At 46.2% G+C, this 19,364-nt stretch overlaps 1 protein-coding gene across 2 annotated transcripts in view; it reads right to left on the bottom strand.

Moving 5' to 3' along the window:
* Dock5 (dedicator of cytokinesis 5) overlaps window positions 1-19,364 on the bottom strand; it is a 221,083-nt gene that overhangs the window by 150,087 nt on the left and 51,632 nt on the right. For both annotated transcript variants that reach the window (XM_004665821.2, XM_045131067.1), the window contains exon 2: window positions 12,449-12,532. In XM_004665821.2, coding sequence (XP_004665878.2) covers window positions 12,449-12,532 — 84 coding nt within the window. The remainder of the gene's footprint in view (window positions 1-12,448; window positions 12,533-19,364) is intronic.

Raw genomic sequence — 19,364 nt, 5'->3', positions numbered from 1 at the left:
TACAAAGAGTTCTGTATGTGAATTTTATCATAGTATTTCTAATGAGGAAAATGACCCAAAGAAGACACGACAAAATGAACATTCTACTCTATAAATTAATCACCTCAAAGTGACACAGAAAGGCACTGCTCTACTATGGCTGAATAGTTATTTTTGTTGCTGTTGTTTGAATTGCCTCTGAAGTGGGTTTGAATCATGTGTGAGAAATCATAGAGCTGCTTCTCCATGACATCGTTTTGTGTCTCCTCAATGGCATTGTCTTAAGTACTCATGGCCTGCTCCGAAACTGATTCTGAATGAAGTTGTTGCTATTCACACAAGTTAAAGCACAGACCTAGAATTCAACAGCTACAGACGCTAAGAAAGCGAGACAGACCATGTTTCCATACCCTAAGCTTCATGTCATACGGGAAAATAAACATGCAAACAAGGTCTCGTGCAGGGATAAAAGTAGTAAAGGAGTGAGTGGAGGGGAGGAGGTGACTTACGTGGAAGGAGCTCCACAAGCAAGGGGACTGGACAGTCCTCTCTGAGGGACACCGGAGCGGACGATTGGTATGACTGAAGTGGATGTTCATTCATTACCCATGAAACACTCACTGCACACAAGTGCGTCAGACATGGTCTTCAAAGAGGAAGGAAACAGATCCATAAACAAGTAACCAACTACAAAAGGGCCTTTAATGGAACTGCTTGGATACTGGTGAGAGAGAGAGACTTATGGACATGCTATAGACTCAGAAGCAATTACTGGGGAATGCTGAAGACTTCCAGAACAGTGAAAGTATCATTAACTGTGGAACTTACAGAGCGGTTCTGTAAAAAGCATCCTTCATTTCACAATCACATGACATGTATTTTCCTGCTCACAAAAAAAAAAAACAAAAAGATCAATAAATTATGTTTATCCTCCCCCCAAAAAAATCAAAGGCCAGAAGCAGGGACAAGTGACTGTTTAAAGCACCTACATGATGCCCGGCAGGAGGGTGGGGGGGGGGGGGAGACAGCTTCCGCGGAGGAGGAGCAGGTGCTAAATCTTGTTGTTTTCCTTAAGTGTCTCTGGCCCGGAAGCTTAATTAGGCCAAAGTCAAAGGTTGCACCCATGTGGACCAGGTAAGCCTGTCAGGTTTCCAGGGCCAGGGGCTGTGCCTCCATTCCCAGCGAGCTGTCCTTCACATAGAAGCCTGGTGTCCCTCAGGGGGAAGCCAGTGAGCAGAGACAGCTGGGGGCACAGTCCCCACAGGACAGACACAAAGAGGCTGCCCCAAAACCCGTCCGTGGGGAGCACCCCTACTATCTCCCAGAGCCCGGGGCCCCAGCTGTTCACACCCGCATACACTGGGCTTTTGTAAACAAGCCCAAAGGTGGGGGAAAAAAAAAGTCAGAGGATGCAAAAATGGTGAGAGACAATTCTACTCTTCCTTCTCATGTGATAAATCTGTCTCCTGGGCTATTTCCTGTGGCTAAATTTTATTCCTTTGAGATATGAAGGTAAGGCTCATGTTGGATGTTTGGGCTCAAAGCACTCTGTTCAAGGCCAGCTGAACACGAGACTGAGGATATAATCACAGGTCTTCCACATGCTAGCTCACGTATCTTTTGTTCCTGGATACCGAGCTGTCTCCATTGCCTCACGGTAGTGCCAACAGGTCACCTTTGTACCCTTTCTGTTTTTAAAGCAAAATGAACCTTGCCAGCCAGTAGACCTTTTTTGTTCAAAGTCTAACTTCCGTCTTTTAGGCTGCATTTCTCCAACTTGCCACCTCAGGTCAATACTGAAATTTCAGGAAGCCACTGTTTTTGGCAGTGGTGGCAACTTCACTTATGGTCATGTGGTTTGATCATTACCAGGATCACAGTAGAGATAGGAGAGAGGGCAGAGGTGTGTGAGAGTTAGTTAAAGAAGACAGAAGGAGGCCTACCCTTTCCTAGGTAACTTGCTAGAAACTGAATCTCCTCAGAGTCCGAGAGTACGAAGCCCACTCTCTGATCTCTCACAAGGGCAGAAAAAGACCACCAGGCCAGAGCAAAGAGTCTGTGCAGATAGCTAGGAGGGTTAAGTTCAGAAATGGCTCATTCCAACTGAGAGAGAGTCAGGTGGCGTTATTGGGCAGTTAGGGTGGCAGGAAGGTCTGGATGTGCTAGGAAAGGGTGATCTGACTTCTTAACTCCTGCCAAGTTCCCTAGAGCTGTTTTTCCATACCTGAGCTCCTCCTTGGAAGGGAGGTCTTTTTCTAGAATCTTAACATTATGGATGGTTAAGCTTAGACCCCAGAACTTGGTGTCATGGCTGACTTCTTCCTGAGCCAGCCTCTAACCCAGACCAATCAGCTGGCTCACCTGAGCTGGAAGGTAAAAACCCTCTACCATAAGGTTATAAATACGTTTTACCAGGGGGTCAATCAGTCTCTCTCTCTCCCTCTCTCTTTCTCTCTCTCTTTCTTTCTCTCTCTCTCTCAGCTGCCTGACCACTGGTGAGCCTCCAGCTTCTGGTGAGTTTCTCCTCATCTTGGCCCTGCTGGGCTGAGGTGAGAGAAGAACCCCCTCACTCCTACTTTCCATGTGGGCTCTGTACCCCCCAACTTCCCTCCATATGGCTGGAGCTCTTTGGACTTCCTTTCTGTTCTCTGCATGGTTTTTCCAGGCTCGCCATGTGGGCTCTCAGGCCCCGTGGCATATTCATTTTCCTTCCCTAGGCTCTGTACTTCCCTAAATAACTATAATAATTAACACATATCCTTCTCAGTCTTATTTTATTAAATTCCTTGGCTAAAGGTAGACAAAAGCCCAGGGTTTGGGGTTCAAGGACATCCCTGAATCCCTAGCACCCTGTTTCACAACCAATGTAGGCATATTTGGGGTGTGGGTAAATTTTTTCAACTGCCATTTTAAAAGCAAAATCACATGCCTACAATTCTAGCTATGTAAGAGGCTAAGGCAGGAAAAGGGGTTGAGCTAAGGAATTCTGGGCCAACTATGGCAATATAGCAAGACCCTGTCTCTGACTTCATTATAAAGCTGGATGCCTTCTCCTGTGTCTTCTTTCAGGTCCATCTGAATATGTTTTTAAAATCCATCTGATAACAGTGACTACTGGGGAGACTCAAAACTCACTGAAGTGCATGAATGAATGAAAGGAATTAACAGGAAGAGTAAAAGTGTCTTATCCACTTTGAAAAACTGTATGATGTATCCAAAATCAAGTTGGAAGAATGTACTTTCTGATAATCTTAAGTGTCCTTACCCATGGACATGGGATATCTTCCATTTATTTCATTCATTGAATTCTTCCAACAATATATGTCTTAGAGATCATAAGTCACTCCTATTACTATGAACAATGCAGAGGTATACATTTAGATTTCTCTCCTAATAGAAGCAAACAGAGAAATATATGTCTTTTTTTTTTTTTTGCCCTCAATGAATTTTGAACCTTTCTCTAAGACTGTCTTAAGCCTAACCCTTAGCTGAGGCAGCCCCACGGAGGTTCCATATGCTATGGTTCACAATGAGGACATGACACCTACTTTCCTGCATTTTTTTTCACAGATTTCACACCAAAAAGATACAAGTGGCCCAGCAATGAGACATACACGTGCTTATAAAGGAAGGAGGAGCTGCTGTTTTGTTCAGCATTCTTCCCAAACCTCTAATCCAACCAAGAAACCTGGAGACAAAAATCAGTGGGACAAAGCTGGGCGTGGTGGTGCACACCTTTAATCCCAGCACTCAGGAGGTAGAGGTAGGAGGATCACTGTGAATTCAAGGCCACCCTGAGACTACATAGTGAGTTCCAGGTCAGCCTGGGCTAGAATGAAACTCTGCCTCAAAAATCCAAAGAAATAAAAATAAAAATAAAAATAAATCAGGGGAACAGGAAGAGCTCCTGAAAACATTCCTCCAGAGCCTTCCCAACCCCTCTTTATTTTGAGCCTGTGCTTGGGCCTAGAGATACGTGGGCAGCTGAGCAAATGGGACAAACCCAAGTACTGGTTCATGATAGCATAACGGAATGAGGCGCCACTGAGGAACAAAGTTCTATCTCTCTAGTTAAGAGGCTGCGTGGATACCCATGCCCAGACAATGTACACTTCGGCTGGATTTCATTTTATTTATTTTTTAGGTTTTTATTATTGGCAACCTCCGTACATAGACACAATGTGCCCTGACCATATTCCCCTCTTACCATACTTTTTTGTCTTTCTCTCTTAGCCCCCACTCCACTGAACCCCTTCTTTCTAACTAGTCGCTCTTTTATTTTGATGCCATCATTATTTTTCCTCCTCCAATTACGCAGGTCTCGTATGGGTAGCTTCAGCCACTGCTGAGGTCATGAATGCAGCAGTCACTTTGCACCTGGAAGACAACCTCCCAAGACGCTCCTCCCCTTCCTCCTTCTGTCTCCTCTTCCGCAATAGATCCTGAGCCTTGGACGATGTGACAGAGATGTCTCAGTGCTGAACACACACCACCGTCACTTGTTCTTAGCACTTAGATGAGTTTCGAGTCTCCCCAGTAGTCAACCGTTTCCAGATGGATTTTAAAAACATATTCAGACGGACCTCAAAGGAGAAGATACAGGAGAAGGCATGTGGCTTCATAAGATTAACTCTGAGAAGTGACAGCTCAGCGGCTCTGGTGTTTGATTGATGTTTCTCATAAGCATACTCCTACTGCATGCGCGGTATCTGGAAAACGCAGGTCAGGAACAGATGTGCCCAGCAGTTGTGACTGACAGGCTGTCCTGGAGGTTGAAGGTCAAACAGATGTGGGAAGGGACTGAGCACCCTCAACAAAACACCACACAGCCTAACGTGCTTTCCAGGCCAAAGCCTAAAGGTCTGCATGCAGTGCCTGTCATAAAATTCAAGCTGCTTGGCTCACTGCCATTTATGTGTGGAAGGGAAGCTGTTTCTGTAATGAGGTCACAGTGAGAGTGTGCATTCAGAGCTACAACAAACTTCCCATGGCTAGTAGGGTAAAAGAAAAAAAAAAAGAAGAAGAAGAAGTTACAAGTACCTGGAAGGTCACTCACAATGTAGTTTAAACCAGTAAACTTTTAAATATGCTATTAACATATGCTTTTTTTTTTTTTTAATTAATCCTGTTTGGTTGGTGCTTGGGGTTGAACCAAGGGCCCTGCTCATGCTAAGCAGGTGCTCTACTGCTGAGCCCTAATTTTCTTTTGTCTGCTTGTTTGATCTCTTGGTTTCTCACTGGGCTTCTGTGGTGGTTCAAATGTAAAGTGTCCCCACATCCTCATATGTTTGTGACTACGCCTCACACTCAGTCCTCAGTGAGGGGCAATTTGGGATGTGGAGCCTTGTTGGAGGAGTGGACCTCAAGGTTTGTGAATACACCTCTAAGGCCAGTATTTGGACTACTTGCACCCAGACATCGGACAGCTCCCCGCACACGCTTCCTGCGTCCCCACCATGAAAAATCTTCTCCTCAAGCTTGAAAACCAAAATCGCCCCTTTTCCTCCCACAAGCTGCTTTCTAGTCAGGCGTTTTGTCCCAGCAAGGAAAGGGTGACTGAAACTGTTTCTCACTATTGGACGTGGCTGAGTAAAGTCGTGACTGAGTATAGAGGAAAAACAGTCTCGAACCTATCTGGCTGGGTGTCACGGTCATGCAGGACGATCCGACGTCATAACCTATCTTCCTCAGAAGTTAGGTAGCTCCTGTATCACGTGAATCGACGCAGCACGTTGCTTACAGCATTGCACAAAAACAAATAGTAAGCTTCTGCTTGAAAAAAAATGAGAAAGAATCTTCAAATGTACAGTCTTGTTTTCCATGTCCCTGTTAGGAGGCTTTGTCAACCATGGTGTCCAGATTGCTCACCAATTAACTTATCAGCCACAAACCAGCCTTCACAGCTTACTCACAAAGGCCGGCTCGATTTAAGTGAGACTCAAAACAGGAACGGCTCAAGCCAACAATATACTGTCACTTCTTTTCATCTTACAGGATGAGCACCCGCAATCCAAAAAGTACAAAATACAAACTGCAATGCACCAAAATCCAACGGTCTGGAATTCTGAAAAATAAGTCACAAGTGGAAGATTCCACACCTGACCATGTGACAGGCAGAAGGCATTCTAAACACACTGCACAAGAAAGCATCTTCAGATTATGGGCATCAGGAACACATGAAACATATATAAATTTCATATTTGGGCTTCGGTCCCATCTCCAACATATCTCATTGGTAATTCTAGGTATTTCAAAACCTGGTATCAAGGATAAGGGATTTCGGCCTGTGTAAGGGAAAGGACCTGTTGGTCCAAATGTGTATATACGAGGGACCCTCTATACATACACAAATGACATTTCTGTTTATAATTTTTATTTTTCGGGGCAGAATCTTAAGAGTCCCAGGTTGGCCTGGAACTCACAGCAACCCTCCCAACTTAGTTTTCCTGAATGCTGGGTTTATAGGTCTGAGCCTGGATATAAACATTATTTCTTTCAGCATGTCAGGGCTGTCCATCTTCCCTAGTACCAGTCAAAACACTTGAACTATCTTCTGAGACTTTGTAAGCAAGTACAAATGTAAGAAGAGCTTTGTTGTGTGTGTGTGTGTGTGTGTGTGTGTGTGTGTGTGTGTGTGTGTGTGTGTATCCTTCAGACATTATCTCGCTCTGTCAGTTCTGCCAGGAGCTGATTGAGCTGTGATCATCTCACTCGCTGCTAACATTGGCCACACGTTCTCTTGAGCTGCAAGTGCTTTGAGGAACTGAACAAGAGTTAATCAATGGATGTGAATCAAACACGGAAAGCCAGCGCTGGACAAACAGCCGACGCTGCGCCTGAAGCCCTAGGTACTGCACTTTGATTAATCACAGGAGGAGGAAGCTTCGTGACAATCGGAAGCTGAAAACTTAAAGCTAAAAGATTTATGGAGCTTCCAAAACACCTCCCTTGGATAATTTCCAATGCCAAAGTGGACACGTTTAAATGAAATTTCCACAATGCAAAGATAGCTGAAATGTATTCTTGAGGGACAGTTAACCTAGAGAGAAGTAAAGTCACCTCACCGAAGGCAGTCCTTCACCTCCAGTGTGAACACTGCAGCCTCCTCTGTGGAAATATCTGACTTTTTGGTTTATTTCCTTTATCTTTCTTTCTCTTTGTCCATAAAAGCAAACTGTACAAGAATAGGATCTGCCTGTCTTATCATTCAGATGAACACGGTACCACATGAGAACAGGCATGTGGATGTCCTAGCCCTCAAGTGGCTGCAAATCCTGCAATAGAACATGCATCTGTCTATTCTGTCGCTCGGTGACCACAGCAAGCATCTCCAGAGTCACTGTTCTTCCCACCATGCTCATGGCTCTGGACTGGGGGAAAAACACACTGCAGAGAAGGCAACCTCACTGCCACATACCTCCCATGGTTGAAGTTAGCAAAGACACCACAGTTGCTATGAACAGACCAGCGTCAAAGATGATGAAAAGCAACACCATCTGCTGCAGTCCTAAAAGATCTCTGCCGCCCAACAATAATCTCTCAAGGCAAACAGTTCTTGGGAAACTATGAAGGAGAAGCAGTGCATAGCTTCTCACCCAACGTGACTTCCTTCCTCTATGTCACATGTGGCGCTCAGGAGTGACGTCGACTCTCATTTGGACAGTGGCCTCCTGTTCTCAAGCCCAGACTAAGCAGTCTGGCAGTTTCCCAAAAGATGAAACCTGGACATATGACACCACTGCCCCAATCCTAGTGCCCACCTGGGAGATATGACACTATACAAGACATGTCCATGAATGCTCACAGCACTATTATTTGCCATGGCTGAAGGTCTATGCGGTTCAATGTCCACCCTCTGGTGAATGGATAACACGTGGGACATTCATGTAGTGAATGCTATCCAGTGATACATGCAACAATGTGTGTGAACTCTGAAAACATACTAATGAAAGAAGTCAGCTCCAGAAGTCCACATACTCTATGACTGAACTTCCAGGAAGAAAGAAATAAAATCTAGAACAGGGAAAATCCATAGAGGCAGAAAGCAGATTCATGTCTACCTAGAGCAGAGGACATGGCTTATGGGAGGAACAGAGTTTCTTCCAGGGTAAAGAAAACATTCTGAAAGCAGTCTGTGGTTGATAGTTGCCCAACTCGTTGTATAATGTACTTAGCAAATAATCATGAATTATTGACCTGAAATGAGCAAATGGTGTATGGTATTTGAGTTACATCTTAATAAAGCTGTCATTTCAGACTAGAAACAATGACCACATCCTCGTGCAAGCTGCCGAGGGCAGGGAAATGGCTGCATCTCCCAGGTGGCTCTGGTCTCCTGTTTCTTCTATACCCGCCCCACGGAGTTTTGCTAAGCGCCTACTGTATGTCAGGAGCTATAGCAGACGCCTGAAATAAAGCAGGAGTCAGCGGTGCCATCACACACAGCTCCCACTCCTGGGAAACCAGCCCTTGAACCACACGCAGGGCAGGAAGCAGCCAGGAAGAGTCCTCAGCGGTATTCTGTTGTGGGTTGCGGTCTGAGAAACATTTTTTAATGTCTGGGAGGATTCAGGTCCATGCCAAGACAGCTCACACAGATCCGGTATGCATATCTCAAAGGCTGGGTGGGGTCAAGTGTGCCAAGGGAGACTCCCAGAGCCACCGGCGGCAAGCTGCAAGACATAAAACCCCCGGGGGCCAAGAACACGGTGCCCTGGCATTCTGTCTGGCAGGATGGGAGCTGCATGCACTTTGTTTATTTCTTTCAAAGAAGCCTGGATTGGGGAGGAGGGACTGAACACATTATTATTCAGTGCTTCCTCCAGGTCCAATGTTTGCAAAGCACTCCAGTCCTCAGTCCTAAACTGCCTGAACGAATAAAGGAATTCAGGACTCACGCCAGGAACTCTAAGTACTAAGCAGGTACAAGCCTACCCCTGAGCATCTGGCAAGACAGGCACTATGGAAAAATTAATCTCCTAAAAGAAACACCATTGAAAAAGCACAATCGGATCTGGCTCTAATAATCTCTGGACAGCCGACAGGCCATTTGGTGGCTGCAGCACTTGGTAAGCTCGTGGCACGGCTCTTTCTCGGGGTCCCCGTGCACCTCTGCACAGCACATGAAAGAACAACCTCTGTGGGCCTTCCCTGGGACATGAGCACTCGCTGGCTGACCCAGCAAAGACTGTGGCGGCAAATAGCGAGACAACCGGCCGCTCACTGGAAGGTTCTACGGCTCCTGGTCGCCGCAGTAAAGACGCGCCACGGAGGGAGTTAAGGGTTCTAGTTTGACAGTCAACCGGATCAGCACTTCCTGCAGGGACACTGGGTACGGGCTGCGCTGTCTCAGAAGCACTACGGGCATGGCGGTCTTCGACTCAAGCTCATGGTATCTGAAATGGACATGTTATGTTTACAGAACAGGTTGAATAACCCTAGTCCCACACGACAAAATCCAACCTCTATGAGCACTGATGGGAACACGTGTGGAGGGTCACACACCATGACAAAATTAGTTAAAATGTGAGATGACATTACCTGCAGGCTGTGTACATGAGATGCATATGAAATAATATGATATTTAGGTTCCATCTCTTAAATATTATTTTTTATGCAGAAATTTTCCCCTAATATTCCAGCCTGCATACGTAAGTATTCCAAAATCCACCACCCCCCAAAATAAAATCCCAAATCTAAAACACTTCCAGTCCTGAGCATTTCAGATACAGGACCCTACCTGTACAGTGAACTAAGCTCTGTCCCCACCTTGGCTTGGTGTGTGTTAGCCAGCTACAAGCCCACTCAGTAAAAGAAGAACTGAGCTCACTTAAAATTACTGCTCATGTGCATTCCGTGGAGGCTGGGGAGATGGCTTAGCAGGTAAGAGCACTTGCTGTGTTTCACAGAGGCCTTCTCACTGCTGGGATAAAACATCTTACCCAAAGCAGCTTGTGGAGAAAAGGGTTTATTTTGGCTTCCAGTCTACAGGGGAAGCTCCATGATGGCAGGGGAAAATTATGGCACAAGCAGAGGCTGGACATCACCTCTGCCACCAGAGGTAGAAAACAGTAGGAGGAGAGTGAGCAAAGGGAGCTGCCAATAAGACCCCTGGTCCCGCCCCCAACAACACACCTCCTCCAGCAAGGCTCCACCTCCCAAACTGCCTGCAGCTGGGCACTAAGCATTGCAACCACGAGGGTGGGGCACATCTGATCTGAACCACCACGCTGTACAAGCATGAGGACTTGAGGACCTGAGTTCAATACCCAGCACCCACATAAAAAGCCAGGCATGGCCACATAAGCCTATAACCCCAATCCTGAGGGAGATGGAGACAGGAGAATGGCTGGGGCTTACTGGTCAGCCAGTCTGAAGAAGATGGCAGCTTCAGGCTCAGTGAGAGATTCTGTCTCATGGAAACAAAGGGAAAGATAGAAGAAAGTAACACACACACACACACAAAGAAAATGCATTCTACAAGAACATACAGCTTCAATTAACAAAAAATGATGGGATCACATAAAAATGAAGTAGTCTCTTTTTTTAAGAAAGCAATCTTTTGAATTCATTTTAAAGACTTTATGTCTAACCAGTATCAATGCTCCATTCTTTGACACACTCCATAGGACAATTAGAAAACACACACACACACAGAGGCTAACATGACAGTGAAGACCACCAAGTTAACATCTATAGAAGGCCAAACAGGCAAGTTTACTATGTGTGGGTGCTTTCTTTCTGCCTGGAGCATCTGCTGATTTAAGAAGAGATGTCTGATGACATTATGGGCCTGCAGGACAAAAACTAGAGACGCGGGACTGGCAATGAGCTGGCTGTAATTTCAGACAAAACGTGAAGCACCACTACGGATGAAGAGAGTGGTAAAGGCTTCGTATGCAGAAATTAGATACTTGAACTGTTCTGCACAACTCTAACATGGCAAGCACCTAAAAACAGGCCTCAGAACATATAATGCAAGCAACTGACGTCACCCTATCAACTGTAACCACAGTGGGAGACAGCACAGCTCTAGTGGTGAGGAGAAACACTGAAAAAAGCCAAACTGTAAAACTAATGACTATATAAAATCTGAATCACGTATAGGCCTTGGTCCCCAAATGATCCTTCAACGTACGTTCTTTCCAAACCCACATGCAAGTTACAGAAACAGAACATAAGGTTTTGACCTGCACAATGGGAAAAGGTATATGTAAGGACCACATAGTATACTCTCTGCTCGCCTGATGAAGAGGTGTGATGTGGCAGGGCTTGAGGAGCCTGTGGATTCCATAAGCAACAGTCTCAAACATATAACCCAGCTGCCAAGAGTATGGTGGTGACTTGGAACTCATGCTCGGCCAGACCCGAGGCGGTAAGGATGAAAGTAAAAGTGGGAGCATGGGATGGAAAGACCATGCATGTGTGGGCTTGAGGAGACCAGGCCCACTCTGTCTGCTCTAGACCTTGGGAGCTCTATGGTTTCAGGAAGTTGTGTGGAAAGGCCACACAGCCCTCTCTGTTGACTCTAGACCCTGGGAGCTCTATGGTTTCAGGAAGTTGTGTGAAGACCACACAGTCCTCTCTGTCCACTCTAGATCCTGGGAGCGCTATGATTTCAGGAAGTTGTGTGAAGACCACACAGCCCTCTCTGTCTACTCTAGATCCTGGGAGCTCTATGATTTCAGGAAGTTGTGTGAAGACCACACAGCCCTCTCTGTCCACTCTAGACCCTGGGAGCTCTATGGTTACAGGAAGTTGTATAGAAAGGCCACACAGTCCTCTCTGTCTGCTCTAGACCCTGGGAGCTCTATGGTTACAGGGAGTTTTGTCTATCCCCTTGGTTCTTGCTCTGATCCTCAACCACAGCAGCTTGGATATACTTTTGGTGCCAGAGAGTCTGAGTTGAATCTCCCAGCCTAGGGTAGGATGGATGGATGTGGACATGACTGGTGCTTCACAGACCAATAGTCCCAAGTATTACCCCACAGTCCACCAACAGGTTAACTTGAACCACCACCCTAGCCTGACCTAGCTGGAGGACATATGCAAGCAGGACTTTCTGCTACAGTCCTGACCTAATTCTCTGAAAGAATCTCAGCAACATCACAATGTCACTTCTCCCCCAACCTGGCAACACTAAGTGCCCAGCAGGAAAGAGACCCTTAATCAGCAATGCTTCCTTCCAACTACTGCAAAACCCAGAGTCCCAAGTATGTCTTCCCCTAGCCAGCTCTGCGGCTGATCCTTCTGCCTCCAGGTTTTCCTTGACTGTGGTGGCTGGACATGTGTGCTCACAGATTCAGTTGACTGTGTTGAAATCACCCTCAGTGTGAAGCTCTACTCCCTAAGTACTTCCTGGGATTTTACTAGCTCTGCGTGGGAAAGGGTGCAGCATGCTGGTGCTAAGAGCCTGATTAATAAGTAACTCGTGTTGTTTGTTCCAGGGCGGGAGAGCCTCCATACTCACCCTCATACATCTCCAGGATGTGGACGGTGTCTCCGATCTGCAGGGACAGCTCCACATCTTGAGAAGCATTGTAGTTATAGATTGCTGGAAATGAGAAAGAAGAAGGGAATTAGCACACCTGCCATGGAATGGCATGTCCCAGGGCTGTAAGCCTATTATTTCAGCAAGCAACCCCCCGGCAGCTGATTTCCTATAAGTCGCCCGTTGTCAAGCAGAACGCACAGCTCCTTGCCCACTGGACAGCGGAGTGACCAGCTGCCTGCTATGTCTAGCACACTGTGTGACAAAACATGCATGGCCTCTATTCCTAGAGCAGTTAATCGTCTAGTGGGAGGAAGAAGATATTAAATATATGATCACAGAGATAACCATTTAGTCAAAATTGGGGGAAGGTCACAAAAGAAAAACCTAGACTACAATGAGAACACATTGTGAGGTTCTGTAGGTGCTGTCCGCTTGCTCATGAAACAGCCGCCACCCAGGAGCACCTCTGACACTGCGCATAAGGGAATGGTCTCTTGGCATCTCAGAACTAGTGCTCCATGGCCAAAAAGCTGCATGTGAGTTCCATCTACCCTCCAGTAACAGAGTGAGGCAGAACACAATGCAGGGATGGTGTCTTGCCAGAGCCCTTGGCATACTGGGGATGTGGTTGCCCCAGGACTGCCACATCAAGGCAATCCCAGTGCCCACAATCCTTAGGACAGGCGAAGGCAAAGTCAGGTTTTAAAAACCAGTGTACTCAGGCTGGAGGGATGGGTTAGTGGTTAAGGTGCTTGCCTACAAAGCCAAAGGACCCAGATTCGACTCCCCAGGACCCATGTAAGCCAGATGCACAAGGGGGCGCACGTGTCTAGAGTTTGTTTGCAGTGGCTGGAGGCCCTTGGCATGCCCATTCTCTCTCTCTCTCTCCCTGCCTATTTCTGTATTTCTCTCTCTCTCTCAAATAAATAAATTTTTAAAAAAACATTAAAAAGAAAACCAGTGGGACTCAATGAAAAAAATCACATGGGCAAGAGCTTTGCACAGATATTTTTATCATGACTTACACACGAGTGACTAACGAACACATGCAAAGCCACTCAACATGATTAGTCACAGGGAGATGCAGATCAAAACCACAAGGCACTACCACTTCACACCTACCAGGATGGCTGCCATAAAAAATAATAATAATAATAATAAGGATTTAACAATAATATCGAGTGGTTAGGACTTTCATCCTCTGTTGGCAGGAATGCAAAATGACAAGAGTCTCTTCTTAGAAACCAGTTTGCCAGTTTTATCTTAAAAGTTAAACCTAGATTTGCCATGTGACCCAGAAAATCCATTTCTAGGAATCAACAAAAAGAAATAAAACCCTCTGTGGGCACAGTCCCCTTATCTGAATGCTCATAGCTGAGGCAATGGGCAAAAAAAAAAAAAAAAAAGTCACTGTGGTAGGTTGAATAGATGGCCCCCAATATATGCAGGTTTTCTTACACTTTGTAATTTAGATCTACAGCCACCTGGCTGGAGAAGGTGCCACTGGGCGGGTCTTCCGATTCAGCTCTAAGGTGTGGTGGTGGATCTGAAGTAAAGATATGCAAAGTGCCTAATTCCTAAAGTGTGCTGTGGGGTGTGGCTTTTGGTTTAAGGCTTCTCTCTCCCTCTCCCTTTCCCTCTCCCTTCCTCCCTCCCTCCCTCTCTCTCTCTCTCTGCTTGGACCTGTGAAAACAGGCCAGCTTCTTCTGCCATGATAGAACTTCCCCTGGATCTATAAGCTTCAATAAACATCCCTTCCTGTCTTCTCAACAAACCCAAAGTGTCTATCACAGCCACCTACAAGATGTTCACATTAATCCCTGCAACCAATGTCTGCTGCGTGATGCAATGAAAGAGGGGTGAAGGTCTGATCGTTAGAGGAGCAACTTTACTTGCTGATCAGCGAGATCCCAAAATAGAGACTGGAGAGTGTGGCCTTGTGACAGGGACGGCCAACTGCTACTGGGAAGCAGAAGATACAAGGAAGGGGATCTCCTGAGAGCCCGCACACACCTTCCCGCTCCTTCTGCACTGTCACTGGGACAAAACACCCGAGAGCCGCAGCTTGTACCAGGAAAGGGTTTATCTGGCTGTCAGCAGGCAGGGAAAGCACGGTGGGGACAGGAAGTTGGTGTCGCATCAGCACATTGACAGGGAGGAAGAAGATGGTGTGATGAATGCCACTGCTCACCTCACTTTCTCCTTTTCTAAACGTTTTTTTATTGACAACTTCCATAATTACAAACAATAAGCCATGGTAATTCCTTCCTCTCCCCCATTTTCCCTTCACAAATCCACCCTCCATCATATCCCCTCCCCCTCTCAATGTGTCTCTCTTTTATTTTGATGTCATCATCTGTTCCATATATTATGAGGTAAAGGAAGGGTAGGACTGCTCACGATGCAATCTTCCAGACACAAAATGCCCTGGGTATTCATGACTTCACAGTGCCTCCTCCTACTTTTTATTCAGTCTGGGACCCCAGCCCATGGGACACTGCCACCCAGTTAGAGAGGGTTTCTTCGTCTCCAGTCTCCATTATTTAATCTAGAAAATTACTCACAGATGTCCCTGGAGATTTGTTTCCATAGTGATTCTAAATCCTGCCAAGTGAACAACCAGAGATGAACTATCACATCTTAATTTCAGAATTTTGGGCTACTGACCCGTGAAATAACATATTCTTTTGTTTCAAGCCAGTAAGTACGTGGCAATTTGTGACAGTAGCCACAGGAGGTGAATGCAGGAGCATTATTCAGAGCAGACAACAGCTAGAGACAACGTATTGGCTCTGACTGGACACACAAAAGAGGGAACATCCCTTGGTCTCTATACCACCCCTCAGGACAGCAAAATCCACAGTGTACAAATCCCTTTTATAACGCTGTGTGGTAGTGTCACATAAGTAAGCGTGTTCTCCTGAAGACTTTAAAAATATTTTTTGTTCATTTTAATTTATTTGTGACAGAGAGAGGGAGAGAAAGAGACAGATAGAGGATGGGTGCGCCAGGGCTTCCAACCACTGCAAATGAACTCCAGATGTGTGCACCCCCTTGTACATCTGGCTAACGTGGGTCCTGGGGAATCAAGCCTCGAACCGGGGTCCTTAGACTTCACAGGCAAGTGCTTAACCGCTAAGCCATCTCTCCAGCCCTCCTGAAGACTTTAAACCATCGCTCAACAGCTTACAGCTGCTGAAGTCTTGCAAGTGCTGCATAACTAGCTATCATACTGTGCCGCTGAAGAACTCGTGAAGAGGAAAACTACCCGCACGTGCTCAGCACAGACACAACTTCTTTGGTGAACATTTTTTAGCTGTGTATAATTGAAGTGCATCACCCCTTGTAAAACAGAGAGAATGGAGCTCTTTTTTTTCCCACTATCCAACATACTGATTGGGCCAGAGTGCCCAACATGGACATTGCTTCAGTTTCCTGGTGGGAACAGATTACAGAGGATTCACTACAAATCCATGCGATGGAATCCTACCTGGCACTTAAAAGGGATGTATGCTGACACATGTGACAACATGGATGAACCTCAAAAACAACAAACAAAGTGAAAGAAGCCAGATGCAAAAGCTCACACACTTTATTATTTCACTGAGTTTTGAATATTCAGAGGAGGGGTCATCCATCAGACAACAGAACAGATGATCAGCTGCCTGGAGCTGGAGATAAGAGAGACGGGCTGGAGAGATGCCTTAGTGGTTAAGGCACATGCCTGCTAAGCCTAAGGACCCAGGTTCAATTCTCCAGGTCCCACAAAAGCCAGATGCACATGGTGGCACATGCATCTGGAGTTCATTAGCAATGGCTAGAGGCCCTGGTGCACCCATTCACACTCGCTGGCCCCCTCTGTCTCTGGTACATAAGTAAATGAAAATAAAAGCCTGCAAGAAAAGTATTCTACTCATAATTACATAAGAAAGATGTCTCTGTCATTTCCAGTTGCAGGTCCACCCTGCTGTCCCCTGGGCTGCAGTGCATGCTGCCCCAGCCACGCTTAGGTTAAGGTCAAGTCATCAGTGTGCCTCCAGCCGCCTCCCTCAAATGGCTTCTCCTTTACAAAGGAAGTCCCCCAAGCCCTGTTCCTCTGGAATCTTGGCCCAGAAGCAGGCTCTTATTTAACTACTGAGATTCTGGACAAACGTATGAATTCTGAATCAGGTCTGACTGGCGAGGTGGGCTAGGAGCAGCTGCACACGACGGAGGCGTGCATTCCAGACGCCCGCCCCGTCTATGGGCCACGGGGCTGCGGCTGCCCCACCGCAGCGCGCCTCCGTCTTGGACTGCTAGTTTGTGCCAGTGGTTTGCCCGCTCAGGATGTGGCAGGCTGTCCACAGAAAACAGAGCTCCCACTCTTTACAGTGCCTAGACCCCATGCACTGCCCCCTGCTAAGATGGTCCTTTGTACCAGCCCCTCTCAGATGGGAGCAGGAAGCAGTGAGGTCACCGTGTCACAAGAAGTTTTGTAATGGCCGGCTTCACCTCTTCCTGGCTCGTAATCATTGGGAAAGTGAGCTGACCCCCACGGGAGGCACCTTGCACTGCCTGCTCCAGGTACACACACTTAACAAGGCCTGTTAGAAACACAAACACACACATGCATACATACACACACACATGCACATATATATATATATATATACTATCCACTCACGTCCACAGGCATACAGACAGAATTGCACACATGTACCAAAGACCAAAGTGCTTCCTTATTAAAGCCTTTGTCTCTAAGTCTAGCAATCACCAAATTGTCCCAGCCTTCACTACCCACGTTTTCATCGGCCATTTGCGAAATTCACCCTCTTTTATTAAGTTAAGACACATTCTCCCCACCCCCGCCCAATTCTATGCTGAACTCGTGGCTTAACCATAGCCTCCTCGAAATAATTCACATCTCACATTCATAATTCCACTCCACAAATGGCCACTGGTTCCCTATGGCCCCATATGAACTCTTTCTTCTCAGAAGTCCCTTAATAATAATTCCTTCCAACATATAGTTTGTAATCACAAATAATCTTGTGCAATTTTCTGCCAGAATTAGAAGGCAAACCCTTGTGTGTGGGAACCTGGTTACCTGGTACTTTTGTGTCTCCTTATTACAAGGTGCAGACTTAGCCCAAGGAAGGAAATCAGGGTACAATGTAACTTTTAATGGACAGTGGAGTTTCAAAGGGGAAAGTGGGGGGAGGGAGGGAATTACCACGGGATACTGTTTACAATCATGGAAGTTGTCAAGAAAAAAAAAAATAAGTAAAAAGAATGTACACTTTTTGTTTACTTATATTATTATTATTATTTTTTTTTTTTGAGACAGGGTTTCATGCAACCCAGGCTAACTGAAAAATCACTACGTAAGTGAGGCTGAATTCTGATCCTCCTGTCTCCCTCGGTGGAATGCTAGGACTGCAAATGCACCCCACCGCGTCAGGTTTAGGCTGTGCTGAAGCTCGAACTCAGGGCTCCATGCGTGCTAGCCAAGCATTCCACTAGCTGAACTATAACCCGATCTCCTCACTGTATTTTTATAATATATGATTTGTTGTTCCTTTTTAAAAAATATTTCATTTTTATTTATTTATTTGATAGAGAAAGACAGAGAGAGAAAAAGAGAAAGGATGGTGTGACAGGGCCTCCAGTCACTGCAAACAAACTCCAGATGCATGCGCCCCCTTGTGCATCTGGCTAACATGGGTCCTGGAGAATTGAACCAGGGTCCTTAGGCTTCGCAGGCAAACACCTTAACTGCTAAGCCACCCCTCCAGTCCCTGTTGTTCTTTTTCTTTCCCCCTCCAGTAACCTCTTCCTTTCTTCTTCCCCTTGGTCATTTCCTCCCCTCAGAGTGTCTCCATTCTGAGGGCTAGATGGATGGATTAATGGGAGAAGGGCAGCGAGGAGAGGTAATGGGGAAGGAAAGAAGATCAAAATGCATTACATACAGGATGAAAGTGTCAAAAATTCAATAACATGGGCTGGAGAGATGGCTTAGCGGTTAAGCGCTTGCCTGTGAAGCCTAAGGACCCCGGTTCAAGGCTCGGTTCCCCAGGTCCCACGTTAGCCAGATGCACAAGGGGGCGCACGTGTCTGGAGTTCGTTTGCAGAGGCTAGAAGCCCTGGCGTGCCCATTCTCTCTCTCTCCCTCTCTCTGTCTTTCTCTCTGTGTCTATCGCTCTCAAATAAATAAAAATTAAAAAAAATTCAATAACATAAAATAATCAACCATAATAAGAATAAGAAGGCTCTCTTCTACTTCCATGTCTACACACACACACACACACGTTAAATATACATTGCATATATGAAAGATCTGCAATGTTTGTCATTCTGGTGCTGGTTTATTTTGCTTAACACAATACTCTCCAGCTCCATCCACTTCATTGTAAATGCCATCATTTCATTCTGTATGGCTGAATAAAACTCCATTAAGTATGCACACCACAGTCTCAAGAGAAAAGAAAAGAATAGTTTCATTCCTTCCATCAAGCACACTGAGCAGTTCAGTGATTTACCACTTCTTCCCCAAACTCCACCAGCCTCTGCTCTCCTTCAAGGGGCAGCTGTCCTTTCCCACCACTCAGGACAGGGACATCAAAGTCACCTCTCCGCTGACTGCTTGCATGCCCCGCCCAGCCCAGGCTCTGCATGGGATTCGAGTAGGGAGCACCAGCGCCCTTCAGCAGAGCGACAGGTCACCATGAAGAGCATGTCTGTGAACTGCTTCATGTCTCTGGGCAGAAGTACCAACAGGAGTCGAATCCCATCCATGCCCTCCAGTTCTGCTCTTTAGAGCATGCCCCCCCACATTCTGAGCCCGGATTCTATAGCTCCACTTTCATAATCTCACAGTAAGGGCCCGGGGTGGATTCCACACTCCAGATTATCT

Source organism: Jaculus jaculus, chromosome 12 (assembly GCF_020740685.1).
Source record: "Jaculus jaculus isolate mJacJac1 chromosome 12, mJacJac1.mat.Y.cur, whole genome shotgun sequence".
Taxonomy (NCBI): domain Eukaryota; kingdom Metazoa; phylum Chordata; class Mammalia; order Rodentia; family Dipodidae; genus Jaculus; species Jaculus jaculus.
This window is presented reverse-complemented; position numbering and strand designations above follow the sequence as displayed.